This window comes from Lissotriton vulgaris, unplaced genomic scaffold, assembly GCF_964263255.1.
Source record: "Lissotriton vulgaris unplaced genomic scaffold, aLisVul1.2 SCAFFOLD_749, whole genome shotgun sequence".
NCBI lineage: Eukaryota > Metazoa > Chordata > Amphibia > Caudata > Salamandridae > Lissotriton > Lissotriton vulgaris.
This window is the reverse complement of record NW_028245947.1, coordinates 572,708-594,887: the sequence shown is the minus strand read 5'-3', so window position 1 is coordinate 594,887 and position 22,180 is coordinate 572,708. Positions and strand designations below refer to the sequence as shown.

The 22,180-nt window shown below is 48.6% G+C and overlaps 1 protein-coding gene across 1 annotated transcript in view; it reads left to right on the top strand.

Annotated features, from left to right (window-relative positions):
- The window catches only part of LOC147666215 (metabotropic glycine receptor-like), a 310,681-nt gene that overhangs the window by 241,115 nt on the left and 47,386 nt on the right, over window positions 1-22,180 (top strand). Inside the window, exon 3 of the mRNA XM_086949205.1 lies at window positions 12,368-12,470. Within this exon, the coding sequence (XP_086805331.1) occupies window positions 12,368-12,470 (103 nt within the window). The remainder of the gene's footprint in view (window positions 1-12,367; window positions 12,471-22,180) is intronic.

Sequence of the window (22,180 nt, the reverse complement as noted above, 5' to 3'; positions counted from 1 at the left end):
CCCGTCATCTCAAGGTAAGGATGGTTTGAAAAAATCCCATCTAGGGTGTATCCCGCCCTGAGGGTCGAGCCACTGACCATTTGTTTTAGTTCTACCCCATGCAACAGTTCAATGAGATCCAGAGAATCTGGGTCTGAGTCACTCTCCAGATGAAAATTGAAATCCCCTAGCAGAGTGAATGTGTTGGCGCATACCGCTTCTTCTAACAGGTTAGTGAGTCCTGTGAGAAAAGGGGTTTTGGACCCAGGGAGCCTGTACTTGAGGCAACCTTTGAGGGTTTGATGGTTAGATAGAGTGAAGTTGAAATCTACCGCTTCAAATAGGTCGGTAGTACCGGCTGGAAGAACCCTCTGACCGATTTATGATAGATTATGGCCAGCCCTCCGCCTCTCCTCTTTTCTCTGTTTTGGGCAAAACACTCGTAGTCAGGGGGAGTAGCTTTAACAATATCTGGGCCTGAGGCAGCGTCTGTCCAGGATTCGGTTATGAAGGCTATCACAACTTTGGTTTCCTGTATTAGATCCGCCAGTTCTATGCTGTGTTTTACCAGCGATCTGGCGTTAAGTAGCATACATTTTACAGCGGTTTGTTTTTTCTTCTCCAGGGGTATAGATGAAGCCATGGTGAGTGTACTAGTATGGCATAGCAGATTGGGAAGAGCCTGCTTACAGTTGGTGCAGATTAGGGGGGTGGACTGGTAATATTCCTGCATTTCTAATGTAATGCAGCCTGGAAGCTTGTCGTTGCCACGTAGGGCCAGCAGAGTGTTGCGGTTATAAGAGTAGTCCGTCAAGGCTCTCGGTGGCACGAGACCAGGGGTTGTGGCTCTGGGCGCGGGTCCGGCGCGGACGGGCACAGACGGGCTTAACTTTGACGAGCCTTCGGCGCGCCCGCTGCGCTTCCTAGGAAAGGGTACCATTTTATACGAGTAGGGGCGGGAGGGGCGGAGCACTTGTCTGCTCGCCCAGCTCCTCACTAAAGATGGCGGAACCAGCGGGGGGATTTGGCTCCGGTTCAAGACCACCGTGGGCAATCTGTGCAATTTTAAAACATAAATGTGCAAGAGCGCTTTTAAAATCAGCGGCAATTATATCGGGCTTTTTTAAAGCAAATAGCAGCAAAATCGCAAGTCATCAAGTCCCGGCTTCCGCCTCAGGACCGTGCAATCACACCATACACACTATCAATCAGTGGAGGTGCGTTTAGGCGGGGTTTTTATGCGAGTAGGGGCGGGAGGGGCGGAGCACTAGTCTGCTCGCCCAGCTCCTCACTAAAGATGGCGGGACCAGCGGGGGGATTTGGCTCCGGTTCGAGACCACCGTGTGATATAGTCTCTCAGCTTTCAGGCAAGGCACTGTATTACCGGTCTGGTTGAAAAGCTTTTTGGTGTGTGGTGGTTTTTTGTCCTCCATGATGTTACTCAACAGAGTCTTTAGGCAGTGGGAGCAGTATCAAGGAGGTGACTGCCTCTCAGGTGACACCAGAGTTGCAGCGCAGCATGCCAGGATCAGAGATTAGCCCACAATCTACGCAGTCACACAACAAACTCTTCTGGCAGCAGTAGCTGTGTTGAGGAACTAGTACCACCTCTTGGGCCCTGGCGAAGTTGTGGCACAACGGGCTGGGGATCATAAATCCTCGTCTTCTGGGCAGTTACAGCCCTCTGAGAATGGGGGATGTGTTGGGTAACACAGTTTGTTACAATTCACAGCAAGTTGCTCAGGTCACGACATGGATTCTAAATGGAACACAGATGTTAGCGATGGTCACTACTCCTTGTAATTCGCTAAATAAACCGTGCAGGGAGGCTATGGGAACCTACTCTCAGCTCAGGTAGGCAAACTTCCACAAACAGGTTGGCTTCTTCTGGATGTTCTTCGCACTGGGAACACTGCTGGGCTTCTCCTCCTGGATGCTCTCTCCTCTTACAGGACCAGGCACACTCATTTCCTCTCTGAGCAGGCAGGCTTCGAGGTGCTGGGTGGATACACAACTTCTCCAGCAAGTTTCACAAGATTTCAGGTGATGTTTACTCATCTCTGGTTTGGAAGATTGACTGTCAGACAGGCAATGGCGTAATTGCAGAGCAGCTCCTCTTCAGAACATTCCCTTTGTGACCCAAAAGAACTTGGTATTGGAGCAAAGATGGTTGGTTTAAGTCCCTCTTTGGTTCTCATTTTCCAGACAAGGAATGTGGATCCACTATTTGTGGTTCTGGAATTGGTTTAGGGTGGTTCACTTTCAAATTTTTTATTTTCTCTCTGTAGTGTAGACACAACCTTTGTGCAAGGTGATGGCTCTCACAATACGCAGTGATGTTACTGGCTCCAAGCTGGAGTATCAAGGGCGCAAAAAAGATCACCTGGCGGTCATCAGTCTTACTGAGGCGATAATCAGGTACTGACTATAACGTGGGGCCTGCCTAGAAAAATCCTTACCTTTAATAACAGACTCTCCTGACTCACCCCCTGTCCGCTAACGTCCACCAAAAGGCAAAGCTCAGGAAATATAATCAGCAACCCCTTGCTAAAAGGTCTTCATTCATGGAATTTGTAAGGTTAGCCCTGTCTTCCTCCATACTCACTTAAGTGTCTGAATCTCTAGTCTCCATTCACACACATGCAGGCAACACACCTCCATTGTCAGGGTAAGGTGACTCCACCCTCTATCTTGTCAGTTTGTAAAACCAGGGACCATCCAATATGATCTCACACACACAACAAGTCAGCGCAAGGGTCAGATTGTGACCTCCCAGCATAGCTTTACATGAGTGTGCTAGTATGCTGCACTCCTCTGAGTCAGACACTAAGAGAAAAAATATATAAATCCTCAGAAATTGTTACGCTGCCTCCACAGCTGTATGTGATCGAACCAAGGCATGGACTGTAGTGTTTTATAGCCACAAAGGGTATAGTTGGTGCACCCCTCCTAGGTCACAGGTCAGGTTCTGAACTTTGGTTTTACCATTGACAAGCCTGGCCTTGGCGCACATACTCGATTAGCATGCTGGCTGGGCCAATCAAAACATCAGGCTAGCAGCTCCACATGGAGTCGGGTACTCAGGCAGAGGTACATGCCCATATGCTATGCAGACGACATTGTTGTTTTCCCAACACAGGTTAACTACCAGTCGGGCAACTGAGTATCACCTTTCAGTTTTGAGTGAGCAGATTACCTAATTCAGGGGGACAGTCTGGAAAACTGAGTTGGTTAAAGGATGTGGCTAAAAAAACATAGTCAAGGAAGGGCGATGTAAACACAGTAGTAATGGCGAAAAAGGAAGTGTAGGTGGGGAGGGGAGGGGCAGCCGTCTTACAATCAAGGAAAGCGATTGAGCTGCTCTTCTCATCGAATGATGGGAAAGTATCAATCAATCAAACCATATTTGTAGAACACAGCTAATCATCCCTGGGAGTATCCAGGCGCGGAGGTCTCGGAAGTCTCTAGTGGAAGAGCCCGGTCTTGAGTCCTTTTCCGAAGTCCCCCAGTGAGGGGGCTGTTCGTAGATGGAGGGGGAAGTCATTCCAGAACCTGGGTGTGGTCCGTGGGGGCGGGGGCAGGTCCAAGCTTGGGGGGGCCACCAGGTGTCGTCCAATGGTGAGATGTTTTTCTCAAAAATCAGCACTTCTGTCTTTTCCGTGTTGAGTTTTAGGCAATTGATCCTCATCCAGCTGGTGACGCTCGTCATAACGTGTCAGAAGTTTGTTCTGGTAGCGGTGGGATTTTCCGTGAGAGAGAAGATGCATTGGGTGTCATCTGCATAGGAGATGATGTTGAGTCCCTGGGATCAGACAAAGTCGAAAAGTGGTATAATGTAGGTATTGAACAAGGTAGGACTGAGAGACGATGGTTAGGGAACGCCGCATAGGATGCTCTTGGGTTCAGAGGTGAATGGCGGTTGGCGGATTCTCTGGTTGTGTCCTGTGAGGAAAGATGCGATCCATTTAAGGGCTGATGTGGTGGAGTCTTCTAATAAGGGTGTGGTGAGATACAGTGTTGTGTGCCGCTGATAGGTCGAGGAGGATTAGGGCTGCTGTTTCACCTCAGAGGAGGAGGGATCTGATGTCATCAGTTGCAGCAATCAGGTGGTCTCTGTGCTATGGTTGTGCGAAAGCCGGATTGGGAGGCATTAAGTAGGTTGTTTCTTACTAGGTGTTCGGTGAGCTGGTGGTTGATGGCGTTATTGGTAGCAGCAAGACGGGTAGGTAATTATTTTGTTCACTGGGGTAGGTGGAGGTTTTCTTCAGGAGGTTTCTGACCTCTGCGTGTTTCCATACTTCGGGTAAAGTGACTGTGATGATTGATGCGTCGAGGATGGTGGTGAGTGTGCTGCTGATTTCTTTGTGTCCATGGTAGAAGGCATGATGGGGACAGGGTACGATTGTGCTCCAGAGTGAATGGAGATCATGATGGTTGTAGTCTTCTGCATTGTGAGATGTGTCCACTCGGGAAGTGAGTGATTGTGGGTGGCATCTGCTGGTGTCATGTCGGTTGGTTGAAGTTGCAGTAAATGACGAATATCTTGTTGTGGAAGTAATTTGCTAGAGTGTCGCAGAGATCTTGGGAAGGGCGGACTATGTTCTCGATGGCTGGCTGATGGCACTTGAACCAGACAGCTCTGTGTGCGGTGATGGGGAAACTGATGGAAAACTTGGTTTTGCAACAGGTGTGGGCAATAATGAGAGAGCTGCTGCTGCTGCTACCGCAGACGTGTCAGGCAAGAAGTACTTGGTGAGAGTTTAGAGGGAATTGAGGGTGTATTGGTGGCAGAATGCTGGGTAAGAACATTTAACTTTGGTGGGCTTCGGAATGAGTATCAGACAGAAGAATTAAGGTGCTTGCAAGGTGTCAGAACTGTATTTGTACAGCAGTGGCTCCTTTGCTAAGGCGGAGGAACGTCTCCCCACTGCTCTGCTTGCAGTATAAAAAGGAAAACGAAAATGATAAGTGATGTTATTTCCATTTTCGTTTTCCTGCCTGCTGGGGTGTGAGGTGGGCGGATGGGGCTGTGCTGGGCAGGACAGGAGGCAGGGAAAAGAGTGTTAAGCACACTCCCTAAGTGTGCATGACTGCTTGGCCGGTCCTCTTGGGCTGGCCAAACCGTGATGCGCACTTTGTATCTCCCCCACCAGGCTGCATTTCACAGCCTGGTGTGGAACATGCCCAGCCTCCAAGCCCCTGTTTGAGCACTGAACCACCGCGTCCAGACCAATCACAACACTGTTGCAAGCCAGCGTTGTGATTGGACAGGGGGATTCTGGGAGGCTGTGTGCTTCCTGTTGCTGTATCAAGAAATGGAGTGGGTCTACTCTCCAATTCAGGCGCACAGCGCTTGCGCTTATCTTGCGTTGCGTTGGTTGAACCCCTGAGGAAGGACTTTTAAAAGTCCGAAATGCATTGGGTAAATTCAAGAACTTGCAACCGAGGATATTTTGTGTTTTCTGCTTGCACGGAAAAAGGCCTGGATGGGCATATCCGGGTCATGAGAAGTTGTTAAAGCATAAGCATAACACGTGTGTAAAGAACTATGCAAATAAAATGCAATGAAGTAAAATTCTGGATGATATGGAGTGATTGTGAAAAAAGTTATTAAAAAGGAGCGCAAGATAAGCGCAAAGGCTGTGCACCTGGATTGGAGTGTAGACCCACCCCATTTCATGATGTTGGAACTTTTGACGTGATAAGGGGCAGATCATGTATTCCAGTGCGCACGCATACAGCACAGAGTCTGAAAAAACTTTGCCTAGAAAGGAGTATAAACGGAAAAAATAGGAGTGCACGGCAATCTTAGTATGTGAAAATTTGATTCAACTTCCTGTTGCTGTGCCAGAAGACGACAGAGGAGAGGCGTCGAACTCCAGCGGCACCCAGGTAAGTCAATTTTATTTTTATTCCCACCTCCGCTCCCCCCGCCAAACCACCCGCGCTCAGTAGCACACACAACTGTATTTGTAAACTGTATTTTCTGTATTCCTAACCACTTTGTTAGGTGTGTGTGCATGTGTGTGTAGCATCTTGTTGTACTGGGGGACATTATGACACATTGGAGGAGGGCTGGTGAGGTGCAGAGGCAGTTAAAATAAAGCTCTTCTCTCTCCATCCTGTAATTTGTCAAAGTTCTATTTTGACACTGTGCAGACCGAGCTAGCATTCTCCCATCTTGTAAAGAGTGAAGTGTGGTTGTTTAGGGATTCTTGCGTTCCTTGGCTTTTTAGAGTAGATATGTGAGCCCAAACCGTTGTTTGCTGTGAAATCATTGTATGGTATTTTTTGTAAATGGAAATTGATACTTCTATAGCACACTACTCACCCGCAAGGGTCTCAAGGCGCTTGCACGAATACCGCTGTGGAACCCATCCTGGCTTCCCCTGTGAGGCATCCACTCCTGGGCACCCCCAAGGTGGAGGCCAGGCATCCTTAGCGTTGTGGGGGCCGTTGTGGAGATTAAGCAAGCTATTGCCCAGAGTTGCAGAGTGGGACTCCATGATTGGAATAGGCACCAAGGCGAGAATTATCAGGTCCATAGAATTTTGAGCCCAAGACCCGCCGAGGCGGGGAATTGAACCCTGGTCCCGGGCTAGACCTCTGCATCAGGGTCTGCCGCTCTAACCATTGAGCCACGCTTCTCCACCATTGAGCCACACTTCTACACTTTTTCCTCTTCTAACAACGTTTAGTGTGGGAGAGACTGCAGTCGTCTTCAACCATTTAATGAGCCCAGTTAGGTGCAAACAAACCTGAGGATGGGTAGAACATTGAAGTGGGGAAACCCAGCATCTCTACCGTCCCACAGAAGTGTTTGCTTTTGAGCTCCTGAATTTCTTGATGAATGCTGCAGGTTTAGACCTGTTTCAAGGTACTGCGGAATGTCAATGGTGAAAATTGGTGCACAATGAGTTGCATGGCCGTATTAGTCACCTACCGAAACAAGCAATGAACAGAACAGCCAGAATCACTCTCAATCTCCCAGGCAGATCTACACAACACTGGCTCAGCCTAGTCAAGAGCCGCATTTCCTTTCACAAAGCATCCAGATGCCTCCGCTTGGCGGGACTCCTACTAGCGCACATCTCAGGCGTACGTAGAACCAGATCCGGAGTCGGGCCTTCTCCTCGGTCACTCCTGAAGCTAATAATGGCCTACCTCTACTCATCAGAGCCTCCTCCTCAGTTCTTGAGTTCTGCAAAAAGCTGAAGACCTTGGCTTTTCAAACAGATGGCGTGGCAACGCTTCACCTGCTCAGCGCCAAGATAGTGTTCTCTGTAAAAAAAATACACATACCATAATGCCATCTTCAGCTCTAGAGTTGCATCTTCTCACCTCTGGTCCACCAAAATCGGCCATGAAGCAAGGACAGTCCAATCAGTGCAAACCCACTCAGAGGTGTTCTTAAAGGCTTAAAGAGTGATCAACACACAGTAAATCATTGTCCTGAGAGCTGCAGGTATGCTGTGCTGGGGATTCCAGAGGTGAAGCACACCGCTGCATGCATGCGAGCAACCTCAGTGGACCCACAAAAATCCTAAAAAAAAGAAGGTGACAAATAGGCCTCTGCACTATTCCTAATAATATTATGATGGCCCGGGCACAACATTATCGTGCAAAATTATACAGAGCAAACTAATGCTGACCTTGGTCTACTCAATGATTGCCTTCGGGAACCTGTTTAGCAGCTGGCTGAAGAGGGCACAGTTCAGCGGCTACTGTGGCCGTGTCCATCAGCCAGATTCCACGGCACTAGCACCAACTCACCTGGAATTTCATATAATACGGCAAGAGTTGGCACTGCACCACAGGCTCAACTCATATTGTGCAAAAGTAAAAGAAAAGATTCCTTTTGTGGCAGGTCATTAAAAATGACTCAACCACGTGGAATAAATATCTTAAGCTGTCACTCTAAAATCTTGAAGCAAAAGACCTATGGGAAACCAGTCTTGCAACAAATGCCTGGTAAAGGTGCTAGTGAAGCATGCTGAATTTCTATCCATTAGACCAAAAAATAAGAGCAAAAAAAAACAATAAAAATCTTCTGTCCAAATTGTACTATTTTACTGACTTGGCCAGCATACCCAGGGCCAGCTCTAGGGCGTTGTGATGGGTGCCACCGCACCGAGTGCTGACTACAGGGGGGCTGTGTTGTCACATATTAGTGGATTTAAAAGCACCTGTTGCCGCGTTCCTTCCCTCCAGGAATTTTCAGGTAATAATATGTCGAGATATCTCTGGTGATTAATGTTCCTGTTGCTGCTGGGAAGAGAGAGGAGTTTTGTTGAGTGGAAGTTTTGCCTCCTCATTTGGAAGAGCAGCGGGCTAATGTGGCTGCTGCAAAGCATGTGTACCGTGAAGATCACAGAAGAGCATATAATGTAAATAGTTCATTGGGTTACTCCTTTTTTCGTAGAGATCCTTTGATTACTTGCAATTTATAAATAAAAATCCCAATATAGAACAGTAAGGCGCAGGTGCGGCTCAATGATAATAAAGCAGTTAATAAAACTGCTTTATCATCATTACATTTTACTCTGGAGCTGCCGCCGAATCTTGAGGGCGGGGCTTCCGGCAGCAGGAGGAGTGGTGGGCTCAGGGCACTACCAGTGCGCATGTTGATTTGGCCGGCCGGCCACGGCTGGCCAAACCCACATGCGACTTGGATATCTCCAGGATATTGCTTGGAGATATCCGCAGGGCTCAGGAGCACAGGGTCACAGTTCCTGCTGTAGCGTGTGACCAGCCCGCTCCACCCAATACCTACGCTTCTCTCATGCTGGGTAATACCAGCAGGAGAGTAGAGTCTCGATTTGTGCAGGGCACTCTGGTAGCCTGTGTGAGAATCGTCACATTGGCGGCTGGAGCTGAAGTGTCGGCGAGGCGGCGGACATCAGGATTCAGGTACATGTTATTTATTGTTTATTCCTCCCCCGCCCTGCCAATTTACCCAGCTAGCGGCCGCCGCTGGTGAAGCAAACCATTACCTGGCATCAAAGAACTGCTTGGAAACTGAAAGGTATTGGTTAGAGCATTGTGATTGTTCCCTCAGTCTTTCATTATCCTAATGCTGTAATAAGGGTTCATTTGGGTAGAAATCAATTCTTATTAATAAAGGCAACCCCCAACCATTGTGGTACGTTTTAAATTCTTAGTGTGTGCTTCTCAAGACCAAGTCCTCTTAAACTAGACTTACTGCCTACCGGTATGGATAACTTGTGACTCCTACACCTTGTAGTCCTCTTTCTTATGTAACATTTCCTATACACTGACTTACAAGTGTGATTCATTGTCTCTGTGTAAAGCGTGTGCAATGTAAAGTGCTCTGACACCCTACATTGGTACAAGTGGCACTATAAAACAAAAGGAATGCATGTGATAGAGAGTGGTTATGGAGACTTGAGGGTCACTGTTAAAGGGTGACAGTGGGGGAATCCATTGCGAAGGAGGCCATTAGGGGAGCACAGCAAACAAGATCCCACTGGGTGACACTAGTGCTAAAGCCGGCCCTGAGCATACCTAAACCAACTCCTTTCACTAGAATCAAAACAACAGTGAATTAAGTTGTGACTAGGAGTAGTACCTCTCAGGGGGCATTGGTACTAGATGTTGTGCAGCAGCTTCAATCAGCATTGTAGACTGTGCCATGCTGCTCCCAAAACACTACTGCGAATCGCAAGCGGTTGTAAAAAAAATCTTCTTTTCCGGAAATACTGGCCACAACCAATCTTCTATCTCCTGAACATAAGATCCTGCAATCAGGCAGTCGCATGTTGTTTGAATGGGTTCTTTTGACAGTTGACTTTATTTACATTTTTTTAAATTTGCCAAAGAGGCCATTAAAGAACTGAGGGCCAGATGTAGGAAGCCAAATTGCGGTCGCAAACGCTGAAATTCTGTGAATTTTGGCGTTTGCGATCGCAATTCAGCTTTTTCCAAAGTAGAAAGGCAAATACCTACTCACAAAATAAGGAATCGCAAAAATTGCGATTCCTTGTTTTGCGCAAGCATTTAGAGAATCGAAATTTGCGATTCCCTAAATGCTATGCTAGTAGGCATCGCAAATTGCGCTAGTGCCTTAAGGAATCGCAAATTACCACGAACTTCAAGTTGGTGGTAATTTGTGATTGCCTTTAAAAAAGTACTTTTTTGCTTTTTTTAAAAGTGCCATGTGGGCCACATTCATGCCCTTAGGGCATGTATGTGCGTCACATGTGCACACATGCACATTTCAGGGGTGCAACAGGGTGTCCCTCTGGAACCCTTGCATCCTTGAAATTGTGCACGCAATTTGCGAGTACCTATTGGGTACTCGGAAATTGCGGGTGCAATTACCATTCATTCCTACGGGCCTCTAGGCCCATAGGAATAAATGGGAAGATATTCCGTGATTGCGAATCGCAATTTGCAATTCACAATTAAGGAATATTAAGGAATTGCAAAAAATATTGGGATTCCTACCTACATGGCATTTTGCAAGTCCCTAATAGCGATTCCCTAAAAATCGCTATTGAGTACTCGCAAAACAGCTTTTACCTACATCTGGCCCTGAGTCACTAACAAGACCCCACCTTAGCTGAGCACAACCAGGGCTGTAGTAATGGAGCGTCTGAACCCTCTTTGACAGTGCTGCTAATTTATGTTTTATTTACATATTCCTTCAGCCATGTGTAATATGGGTGGCTACTATGCCCTGAGGTTTACATTCTTCTCTTTTACTAAAGCCACGAACGTTGGGGCATATTATCAAGGGGTTTATCTCCGCTTTTTTGGCTTTAAAAGCCAAGAAAGAGGAGATAAAATTATCTCCCTATTACCTAGCTGTCGCTAACACCAGTTAGCGACAGCTAGTAGGAGATAGTGACCATCTTGGGCCCCACTTTGCATGTCAGTGATATTTATCACTAATGACATGCAAAGTGGGCGTGCCAAGATGTTAGCGACTGGAAACAGTCGCTAACATCGCTATCTCCTATTAACAACTTTTGGAGATATTCGCACTAAGCGCGAATATCTCCAAAAGCTAACACCTGCCCTGAGCAGATCTTAGCCATGTTATCCAATGGGAGGTGGATAACATGGCTAAGAGCATTCGCTCGGTAATGCATGAATATCGCTGACTTTTCAGCGATATTCATGCATTGCGGCCGATTTTTATCGCATTTGCGATAAACCTTGGTAATACCAAGGTTTATTTGCGATAAAAATTGCCGCAGCTTAGCGGTAACATTTTGTCTCTAACCAAGCAATAGCGATAATTATCGCTATTGCTTGGTAATATGCCCCGTTATACCTTATCAACGTACGTGCACTAGGTGTTGCTTTCTTGTAGAAAGATGAAAGAGAGCTTGTAATGATTTTAATTAATCGTCCATTACATGGATATCTAGCTATCTATAATAGCGCCCTAATGCAAGTAACATCCTTGCATGTAAATAATTCGGTAGGCGGTAAAGTAGGTTTTGAGAAAGGTTTATTAAGACCAGTGCTTTAAATGGGCCAAAGAGAGTACCGGTACTCATAGGGATGTGAGCCAAGCTCAGGGAAATTGGCATTTACAAAAAAGAGCGACACAGCAGACAACGAGTGGGTCGTTTTCCTGAAGCACTCTGATCAAGTGCTAATCTCCCCTTTCAATATGCTAATTGAGCTGCAACCCGTAAGCATTCATTCAGAGTTGGCAGGAAGTTTTGGAGGTCCACTCGGGCTCTGTGTAGTCCATAGCACTTCACTGTAGGTGTGAGAGCAGGGTCTGCTAACAGGCATATCTCGTGACTCTCGGGATCTCGAAGAGGCAGCTTCCTGCTGGCATAGCAGACTACAGCAGCGCTTGTTTGCAACCAGACTGAGGAGGAAGGTGGCGACAGTGATGCTGTAGCACAGCACGTGGGATCAAGGTTTAGTAATGAGGGCCACAACTAATGTATGCATTTCTTAAATACATGTAATGTATGCCCTGTCTGCGTGCATGAATGCTTAAATCAGGGGTCTCCAAACCGGTCCTGGAGGGCTGGATCCATGCCAGATTTTTAAAATAACTACATGTATCTCAATGGGGATATCCAAAAAATCTGGCATGGATCCGGCCCTCCAGGACCGGTTTGGAGACCCCTGGCTTAAATGGTGCCCCTGGCCGGATCCCTTTGTGCTGCCCATATCTCCGCCCTCTAACCCACCCCAAGCCCGCCCTCTTGTCCACATCAGAATTTGGTGAGTACCTGCACTTTTTTTCCATTTAAAGCACTGATTAAGACACAGTTACAGTTGGTTCCAAGTAACTGGTAAGATGGACAGTATGCAACACATAGTATTTTTGCGAGTATTTCTAACTCCTTCAAAGTGAAATGTTGTACAGATTTCTTTGCTTTGTTTCGTTTTTCAGTGTGTCCCCCAGGAGGGAGCGGGATTCGTCCTCGGCAGGTACATCTGCGTCTGCAGGCCGGGCTTCTATGGGACAAAACGGACCCCCAGCTCCAGACAGGCATGTATGTACCCTTGACCTCTTCTGGAAAGTACCTACACAGCATGTGTACCCACAATGTATGCACTGCACACTCCCACTACAAATATACGCAGCAAAGCCACATACCGTGAACCTCCTCCCATCAGCGGTTCCCGGAAGTGAGGCGGGACCGCATTGCACCGGGGTTGACGCTCTAGTCGGCAGCTCTCCCGACCGTATATAATCGGCTGAGGCGGCATGCTCAGATTGTGAGTATTTTTGGTTAAACGCTGTAACGCTGCTATTTTGCACACTTACTAGGCTGCTATCTCTACGCTGCTAGCGGAGCTCCTCCATCAATTTTAACATTTTGCCATCATTTGTATTTTAAGGTTTTTAATCCCCCCCGCCCTTCCCCTTACTGTGCTTTGGTTCCGTTTTCATTTGGCTGCTCTTTACAGCCAGTGCCTGGGTAACATTGGTTGTGCTTGTGTTGCACACGCCCCTTTCTGGTCCCGGCTTCTGCGCTCGATCCCAGCGGTTCCCGGAAGTGAGGCGGGACCGCATTGCACCGGGGTTGACGCTCTAGTCGGCAGCTCTCACGACCGTATATAATCGGCTGAGGCGGCATGCTCAGATTGTGAGTATTTTTGGTTAAACGCTGTAACGCTGCTATTTTGCACACTTACTAGGCTGCTATCTCTACGCTGCTAGCGGAGCTCCTCCATCAATTTTAACATTTTGCCATCATTTGTATTTTAAGGTTTTTAATCCCCCCCGCCCTTCCCCTTACTGTGCTTTGGTTCCGTTTTCATTTGGCTGCTCTTTACAGCCAGTGCCTGGGTAACATTGGTTGTGCTTGTGTTGCACACGCCCCTTTCTGGTCCCGGCTTCTGCGCTCGATCCCAGCGGTTCCCGGAAGTGAGGCGGGACCGCATTGCACCGGGGTTGACGCTCTAGTCGGCAGCTCTCACGACCGTATATAACGCCATGTGTCAGCGACCGCGCAGCGGACGCGCGCAGCGGGCGCGCCGTCTGCGCGCCGAAGGAGCGCCAAAGGAGGGCCCGTCTGTGCCCGTCCGTGCTCTGGCCGGGCACAGGGCCCTGACCCCTGGCCGTTTGCCTTCCCCCTTAGTCCCTCTTACACCATATCGTTATTCTGCCGTCGACCTCCTAGCTCTTCAGGTCCCGCCTTGTGAGGTGGCCCATTCCTGGGCTCTCTCTGATAATCAGTCCAGATGTTGCCCCTTCTGCAATTATCGTCTTCCTAGTCCTGCCACCCCGCCCACTCAACCCTGTAAGGAGACTAAGACCATACAAGCGGGCCTGATTAACGCCAGATCTCTTGTATGCCACACGGCCGAAGTCTTTGATCTGCTAGCTGATAATGAACTCGACCTACTCTTCGTCACTGAAACTTGGATGACTGACTCCTGCTCACCGGTAGTCGAGTTAGCTATCCCTCGCGGTTTCAGAATCTGCAGAGTGGACCGCGCTGCTGATGTGGGCAGAGGCGGGGGGGTTGCCGTGATCTATAGGGATCACTGGTCTCTCACGTATGAGCATCTGGACAAAATCAAAGAAGCTGAACTTCTCCACTTCTGCCTGGTCCTCAGTCCGCACTTCACCTTAGGTGGCACGCTACTGTACCGTCCACCAGGCCATGTTGGAAGTTTCATTGGCTCTTTGGAGGAGGTCATCGTGCCACGAGCCTTACGCTTTTCACGCTTCTTACTACTGGGCGATTTTAATATACATGTGGATTCTGTGAACACCACTGAAGCTACTCGTCTCAGCGAGACCTTTAGTATGGCTCACCTCTCTCAGTGGGTCGATGCTCCCACACATGTGGGAGGTCATACTCTCGACTTGATCTGTACTAACTTTGATATTAGCCTGTCCCCTCCATCGCCTATGGTGTGGTCCGACCACTATATGATCAAGTTTGCCTGGCAGCTAGCCGAGGGTTTGAGGAAAACCCCTCCTATGGCACACCTTCCCCGGATTAATATGATGTCCTTATCTGAATCCCTTGCCGACACCCGTCCGGCTCCAACAGTGGAATTGGAAGCGACTGTAGACGCATTCAATTCTTGGATAGCAAATGGTGTCGTTTCCTCTACTAATGCGGGGGGCGTCCGGCGAATGCGGTCTCGTCCCTCTCAACCATGGTTCACGCATGCTTTGCGAGAACAGAAGCTGGTATGTAAAAAACTAGAGCGAGCATGGAGACAAGACTACCTGCCTGTCGCAAAGAAAGCTTTACGAGCAGCCCAAATGGATTACTATGCTGCGATTAAATCAGCCAAAAGTAGGTACTTTTCGGACAGAATTGAGAAGGCCGAGAACAACAGTAAAGAGATCTTCACAATTGTCCAAAACTTCCTATCTCCCTGTGCTGCCCAACCCCAGCTCCCTTCTTCCGCCGAATGGTGTGAAACACTGTCCTGCTATTTTACGGACAAAATAGCAAAAATACAATCGGACCTAGAAATGGCTCAAAAGACCGTTACGACTCCTCCTGCCTTATTCGGACCAGACAGATCATGTCAACGTGACCAACTTGTTACCTTCCTTCCGGCCTCGGAACCGGACATACGTCAAATCCTGACGGCTTTAAAATCTGGATCTCCTTCAGACCCTTGCCCTGCCAGGGTTCTGGGCGGGATAATGGACACCATCTCTCAAGAGGTGACTCACATCATCAACCTCTCCCTTGCCACAGCCAGGATTCCGAGAAGTTGGAAGGAGGCAAAGCTGCTCCCTTTATTAAAAAAGGCCGGTTTAGACCCAGCACTACCATCGAGCTATCGGCCCATTTCATTGTTGCCAGCTCTGGCGAAGGTGTGTGAAAAGGTGGCCTTTAAACAACTGGACAGCTTTATTGAATCTTCCCACGCTTTACATCCAGCTCAGTCTGGATTCAGAGCTGCCTACAGTACCGAGACTGCTTTAGTTGAGGTATCGGAGGCTGTCCGTGAGTGCCTGGACGGAGGTGGCAGAGCGGTCCTGATTTTATTGGACCTCTCTGCCGCCTTCGATACGGTTCCGCATGCCCTACTGTTGGACAGACTACGTGCTGTTGGAATATCTGGGCTGGCCCTTGACTGGCTGTCATCATTTTTAAATGACAGAACTCAACAGGTCTGGATGCCCCCCTACTGTTCGGCCCCAAAGAAATTGTCAACTGGGGTCCCGCAGGGTTCTACGTTAAGCCCGCTATTGTTTAACGTCTATATGACCCCGCTACTCTATCTGGCAGAACATCTGGGAGCCAAGATAATAGCATATGCTGATGACACTCAGCTGCTATTCACATGGCCTAAGGGTGTGTCCGACTCATCAACAGTCCAACGTTGTTTGTCGGAAGTCTTCAGGTGGCTTGCACAAGTCCAACTTAAGTGCAATGAAGACAAGTCCGAGATTCTATTCTTCGGCTCCTTCCCTGACAACTTTAAGGACCAGATCTGGCCCCTGGACCTGCCCTGTCCCAGCGTGACGGGTGGCCCAGCTAAGAACCTGGGGGTCTGGTTCGGTCAAGATCTTAAGTTTTCCGATCATATAAAAAAATTGACCGGCATTTGCTTTGGCACCCTGCGTGCCTTGAGGAAATTCTTTCCTCTTTTGCCCAGGGCAGCCAAGGAGTCTGTCCTTCGAGCTTTGATTTTATCTCGGCTCGACTATGCCAACGCTTTATTTAGTGGTCTACCCGCGTACATGGTTCACCGCCTGCAGGTGATACAAAACGCCGCTGTACGCTTGCTTTTCTCCCTCCCAAGGAGATCTAGCGTACGTAGCCACTTACGCAGCCTGCACTGGTTACCAGTCCCTCATCGAATTTTATTCAAAATTCTTGTGTTGGCTTTCAGAGCAGCCCACGGCCAGGGACCAACATACCTGCAGAAAAGGTTTTCATTTTACGCTCCAACCCGTGCCCTTCGATCGGCCAACCTGTGTTTTTTAACTACCCCCAAATTCAAATATGTTCGCATAGGAGGACAATCCATTTCAGTCAAAGCTGCCTCTGCCTGGAATGCTCTCCCTTTCTCTCTCAGAGCCTCGCCAACCATTGCTTTGTTTAAAAAAGATCTCAAAACCCATCTGTTTAATGCCCCTTACTAGTAGTTCCCCCAGACTCTGTTTTCAGTTCTTCCGCTTTTCAAATTTCACTCACCGCGCCAGGATACCCCGTGGTAACAGAGCGCGCTACAAAAGTTTTAATAAACATAAACATAAACATAAACATCTACACACCGCAGACAACAGTGCAAACACCACAGAGCGCCTCAGCAGCAATCTACACAACACTTTCAACAGAGCATGCACAGAACGGTGTATACACCACCTCCAACACAGTGTACATACAACAATGTAAAGTGTACACATAGCAATGTGCATGTTTCTTCCTGCAGAGAACACAGAAATGAATGGACACACCACCTCTTGCAGACTTTATGAACAGCGCTCTTGTGAGGTCCCTGGTCAGCCATCAGTAAACGAGAGAGTAGAGCGACTCTTAGCAAGCGCAAAGGCATGCCTCCGGCCAAAGCAGGCCAAAGCAATCCTGTGCAAGGACTAAAAATGGACCAAACTGGTTATCCCTACTCTCAGTTTAGTAGCAAGCCGAAGCAACTCTTCTCTGCTAGAGTTGAACGGAGAAGCACTAGAACATTAGCAGTGCAATTGAATTGAATTCACACGTTCCAAGCAATTGACGAGGCGTAGCCCAGAGTCAGCCTTATTAGCTATCATGACAATTTTCTTCTCACCTTCGACAAAGACTCACGAGCAGGGCCTATACGTTTAGACCTCAGTATTGTGTTGATATTGACAGCACGCAGATCTTGCGACGGCTACAGCTAGGAGTCACTGGATCTGTCTTGTTGCACATACACTGGTTCCTAACCTACTGTTTTCAATATATCCAAATAGCTCTGTTTTAATCTCCACTTACGAGCATCACAACAAGGGCTTTGCAAGGGCTCTTCACTGTCCACCAAATCATTCAACATATATCTTATACCATAGCTGATCCAGTTACTCTACCTGGCGTCACAAAATCCATCCAAACTGGCGACATCCAACTCCATGTCACGCTAAATAGTCGCTTAAATGGTCAGCACAGTTAGCGTCTTGTCCTGTCAATGCCAATGTCCATGCATGGATGAAAGCAAGTGTGCTGATGACGCTTGAATCCAAGATAAAGTTTCTCTCAACCTGCTTTTCCGCAAGCTGACTTATAATTGAAAATGCTATAAGTTGCAGCGAGCCAAAGACAAAGATATAATACATGACTGTCACAATGCCATCAAATGGATGGAATAAAAGCATCTCAAATTCCATGTGCTGAAAAACCGAGTTATTCCTCCTCTCACCAAAGTCTGACCTTGCTGCTGACTTTATCTGGCTTGAATCGCTAAAATTGGCAGATATCAACCCACAACTGCCCCCCTATGCTAAGGCTTTGAGATTTCTTCTTGACTCTAACTTTAATGCAAGACAAATCCTAAAGCTACCAGAGTTAACCTTCACAAACTCAAGAAGCTGTAACACATTCTCTCCTTCGAGGACCTTGAGCTGGCAGTGGAAAAGGTGGTAATCTGTCATATGGTCTACAGCGTGTTCCTCCTCACTGACCTTCCAAAAAGTGCATTAGACCTTCTGAGCAGTGCTACGTGATTCAGCTAGATTTCTCACTAATACAAAAAATGGGATCATGTTTCCCATTGCCCACCTTCGATGGCCTTAGTGCTGAATTTGTTAAAAATAAAATAAAAAGAAAGTGCCAGAGCTCTTCCCAGGAGGTCACTGCAGCTTGCACCACCCGTTGTCCCTGCCAGCGCTGCCAATGACAGTACCAACACATGTACTAACCGTCACACTCCAACCAGTGTGAAAATTCAGACTAATCCAGCCACCAAAAGTTATAACAATGGCTTGGATGGCAGATAATAGTCATTTTTATTGTATATTGAATTATAAAACCACTGTTGTGCTCATTTCAAAATTAGACACAAGGCATCACCACATGGCTGACTGTCATAAGTGCAGGTGTTGGTAATTAAGTGCCGGTGCCGAGCACCGGAAACCATCAGCTCAAATTAAGCACTGGATTGCCCCCAATCGAAGCATGGTGCACCATGAAAATTGCAGCTTCATCTTTAAAGCTATGGCCCACCCCACTAAAAAATACAACCAAAACATTCTCCACTTCTGGTAGCTTTTAATCACTTTGCTACAAAAACTGAAGATCACTCCCCTCATAATTCAGAAAAAAATCCACACTGTGCAGATCCTTTCTGACTCCAGCCTACGAGTATAGAACGCTCCCCTTTTCCACATTTAAAAATGCACCCTCCATTCAGATCTTCAGATTCCTCGTCAAATGCCTCCTACTCAAGGAATACTTATCCCTCCCTGCCTGTTTAAATCATTCCTTCTAGCTGATCCCCATGTGCTCCAAGATATCTGCTGATTTATGTCCATCTATCAACCGTTCACCTGCATAAATAACTCTTGGTGATACACGGTGTCCCTGAACCTCCCACTCTACCAGTTGTTTACCATTACCCTCTAACTTCTGAGGACTCTTTTGACCAATGGTTTCTTAGGCAACGTTGTTTTGCTTTACTTTGTCTTCATACATTTCCAGTCTTTTTGTAGCAGCTCTCTTGAATATTTGCAACCCACTCATCTTTCGCTTATAAATCCCACTTGTATGAACAGCTATTTTTGGTTTGCGTATTGTCTTGATGTCGGTAGTTGTCACCTTAGGCACTAACTCAATTTTTTATCCCTTAAACTGCAAAAAATTATTCTCCATGTCATGTCTACCAATCTGAAAGAGACTATTAGTTATAGATTCCTAACCTTAGAATTCTCCCCCAGGCGTCAGACTAGATCCTGAGAATTTTTGATCAGCAATACCCCTGTGCGTCGGTAGGTGGTGTTGGTCGACCTAGTGTAAGTCCTTGGTGTCGTGATCGCCGGGATGACGTTGTGGTATCTACTTAGATGCCACTCCTGCGTGCTAACATCAGTTTATTTTTTTCCGCACCAGCCAGCGCAGATCCGGTCGGAGAGTGGTCCTCTCAGTCATTTTTGACTAAACATTTTTGACTTTCTGACGGCATCTTTTTTGAAGTTTTATGACTCCTGGTGCATGAGGAATGTCAAGTTTTTGAGCCTTGTGACTCACTCACAAGCTGATGTTGGTCAACGATCCGCACCTTGTGTGCCTTTGGTGCCTGGAGCGCAACCAGGATCGAAAGTCGTGCTCAGACTGCCGGGCCCTGAACCCAAAGTCTTTGCAGGAGTGGTCCCGAAAGCTTTTGGAGGCCCGGCAGTCGGCTCTGCGCCATTCGAGGTCCCAGTTAAGGGGAAGGTCACGGGACCGGTCGCAGAGCCACCACACCATTCGTCATCGAAGTCTTCATCATCAGGTAAGTCAACGCACAAGAAGAAGGCGAAGAAGCATTGTCACTCTTTGCCTTCTCCCCGTTCATCGCCTGACGCGACGTGGGACACGGAGGGTCGTCATTCACCGGCTCCACCCTCGAAGCCTGCTGGGACGTCTCTGTGCTTCCCTCCCTTTTCCGGGAGCCGGAGCGTCCACTGCCCAGCTTTGTGCATTTTACAAAGCCCTCTACTCTATCTTTGGGCAGCCCGATTCCGCTGGCGCACCTTCAGGCCCTGCGGACTCGGCTGGGGGATCTAGGCCTTCGTTGTCGGCAGCTCTGGCCTTGGTGACGTAGGGCCCCAAAGGATTCAGGCCTGATCAGGATTGGCGCCTGGTGACCTCACTGTACCTTCCCCGGTGCTGATTCCTCTGTAGATGCCTCTGCCGTCTCCGACGCCAGTTGCACCCCTGGCCGGCATCGACCCCAGCCTCCCTCTCGACTTGGACAGGGAGCTAGACCAGCATCGACCGACGCCGGTACCGATGCTGAAGGCTACTTTTGTACTGCTGTTCCCAGGCATTCACTATCGCCCTGAGTAGCAGCCAGAGGAGGACTGAGAAGGGTCTGTTGGCCCTCTGGCAGACCAGCTTGAAGAGCCAGACTGGAGAGAGGATTTGGGTGATGCCAGTGGTCTGCATACCACATCGGACCTTAGTATGCTTTCTCCCCCTACCGTGGCTACAGAGGAGGGAGCTTCCTTCGCTGTGGTGTTGCATAAGGTGGCTGAGGCCTTGGGCCTTGAGCTTCCTACAGTGGCAGTCAGGACTAACCTTCTGACTGAGTTGCTTCAGCCGGCAATAGCCTGTTAGGAGCCCTTGCAGCCTTTCAATGAGGCCCTCACTGACGTTCTTCTGGGCTCCTGTACCAAGACTAGCACAGGGGCTCCTGTGGATAGGATGATTGCTTGACGCCACCGCCTAGCCACGCGCAACCCACTTTTGCTCTCCCAACACCCTACCCCAGAGAGCTTGGTGGTTCAAGCCTCATCATCGATAGGAAGCTCTTTCCTTACAGCTCCTCAAGATAGGGAATCCAAGAAGCTGGACCATCTTGGGAAGAAGATGTTTTCTTCCGCCAGCTTAGGACTGTGGTAGGTCAACATCTCCTTCGAAACAGCGACATTCCCGGGAAGCTGGAAGGACGCCGAAATCAACACCCTCCACAAGAAGCCCAAAGCGGACCTCAAGAACTTCCGGCCCATCTACCTGCTCCCATTCCCGGCAAAGGTCATCGAGAAAATCGTCAACATGCAACTGGCCTGCCACCTCAAAGACAAAAACATCTTGGACCCGTCCCAGTCCGGATTCAGACGAAACCACAGCACCGAGATAGCCCTCATCGCCGCCATAGACGACATCAGGCACCAACTAGACAACGGCGAAACATCGCCCCTCATCCTCCTGGACCTGTCAGCCGCCTTCGACGTGGTCAGCCATCGCACTCTAAAGACATACCTCCTAGAAGCCGAAATCCGAGAGAAGGCTCTTGACTGGACCACCTCCTTCCTCTCTGGCAGAACCCAGAGCGTCCGCCTCCCACCCTTCAGATTCAAAGCCACCGACATCATCTGCGGCGTCCCCCAGGGCTCATCCCTCAGCCCAACGCTGTTCAACGTCTACATGGCCCCCCTTGCACAAGTGGCCCGCCATCACGACCTCAACATCATCTCCTACGCTGACGACACTCAGCTCATCCTCTCCCCCACCAAAGACCCACACACCGCCAAAACCAACCTCCACGAGGGAATGAAGGCCGTCGCCAATTGGATGAGGAGCAGTCGTCTGAAGCTGAACTCTGACAAGACAGAGCTCCTCATCCTCGGACCCACCCACTCAGCCTGGGATGACTCCTGGTGGCCGACCACACTGGGAACAGCACCAACACCCACCCGACCATGCACACAATCTAGGATTCATCCTCGATTCCTCCCTCTCCATCTCTAAGCAGGTCAACGCCATCTCCTCCTCCTGCTACAACACCCTCTGCATGCTCCGCAGGATCTACAAGTGGATCCCGACCGAAACAAGAAGAACGGTGACACAGGCCCTCGACAGCAGCAGACTGGACTACGGCAACGCACTCTATGCAGGAATCCCAGTCAAACACCTACGACGATTACAACGCATCCAAAACGCCTTCGCCTGACTGAACGTCAATGTCCCCCTCCGCAGCCACATTACCCCCCACCTGAGAGACCTACACTGGCTCCCCGTTGACAAGAGGATCACCTTCAAGCTCCTCACCCACGCACACAAAGCACTCCACAACGCCAGACCAGCCTACCTGAACAGCA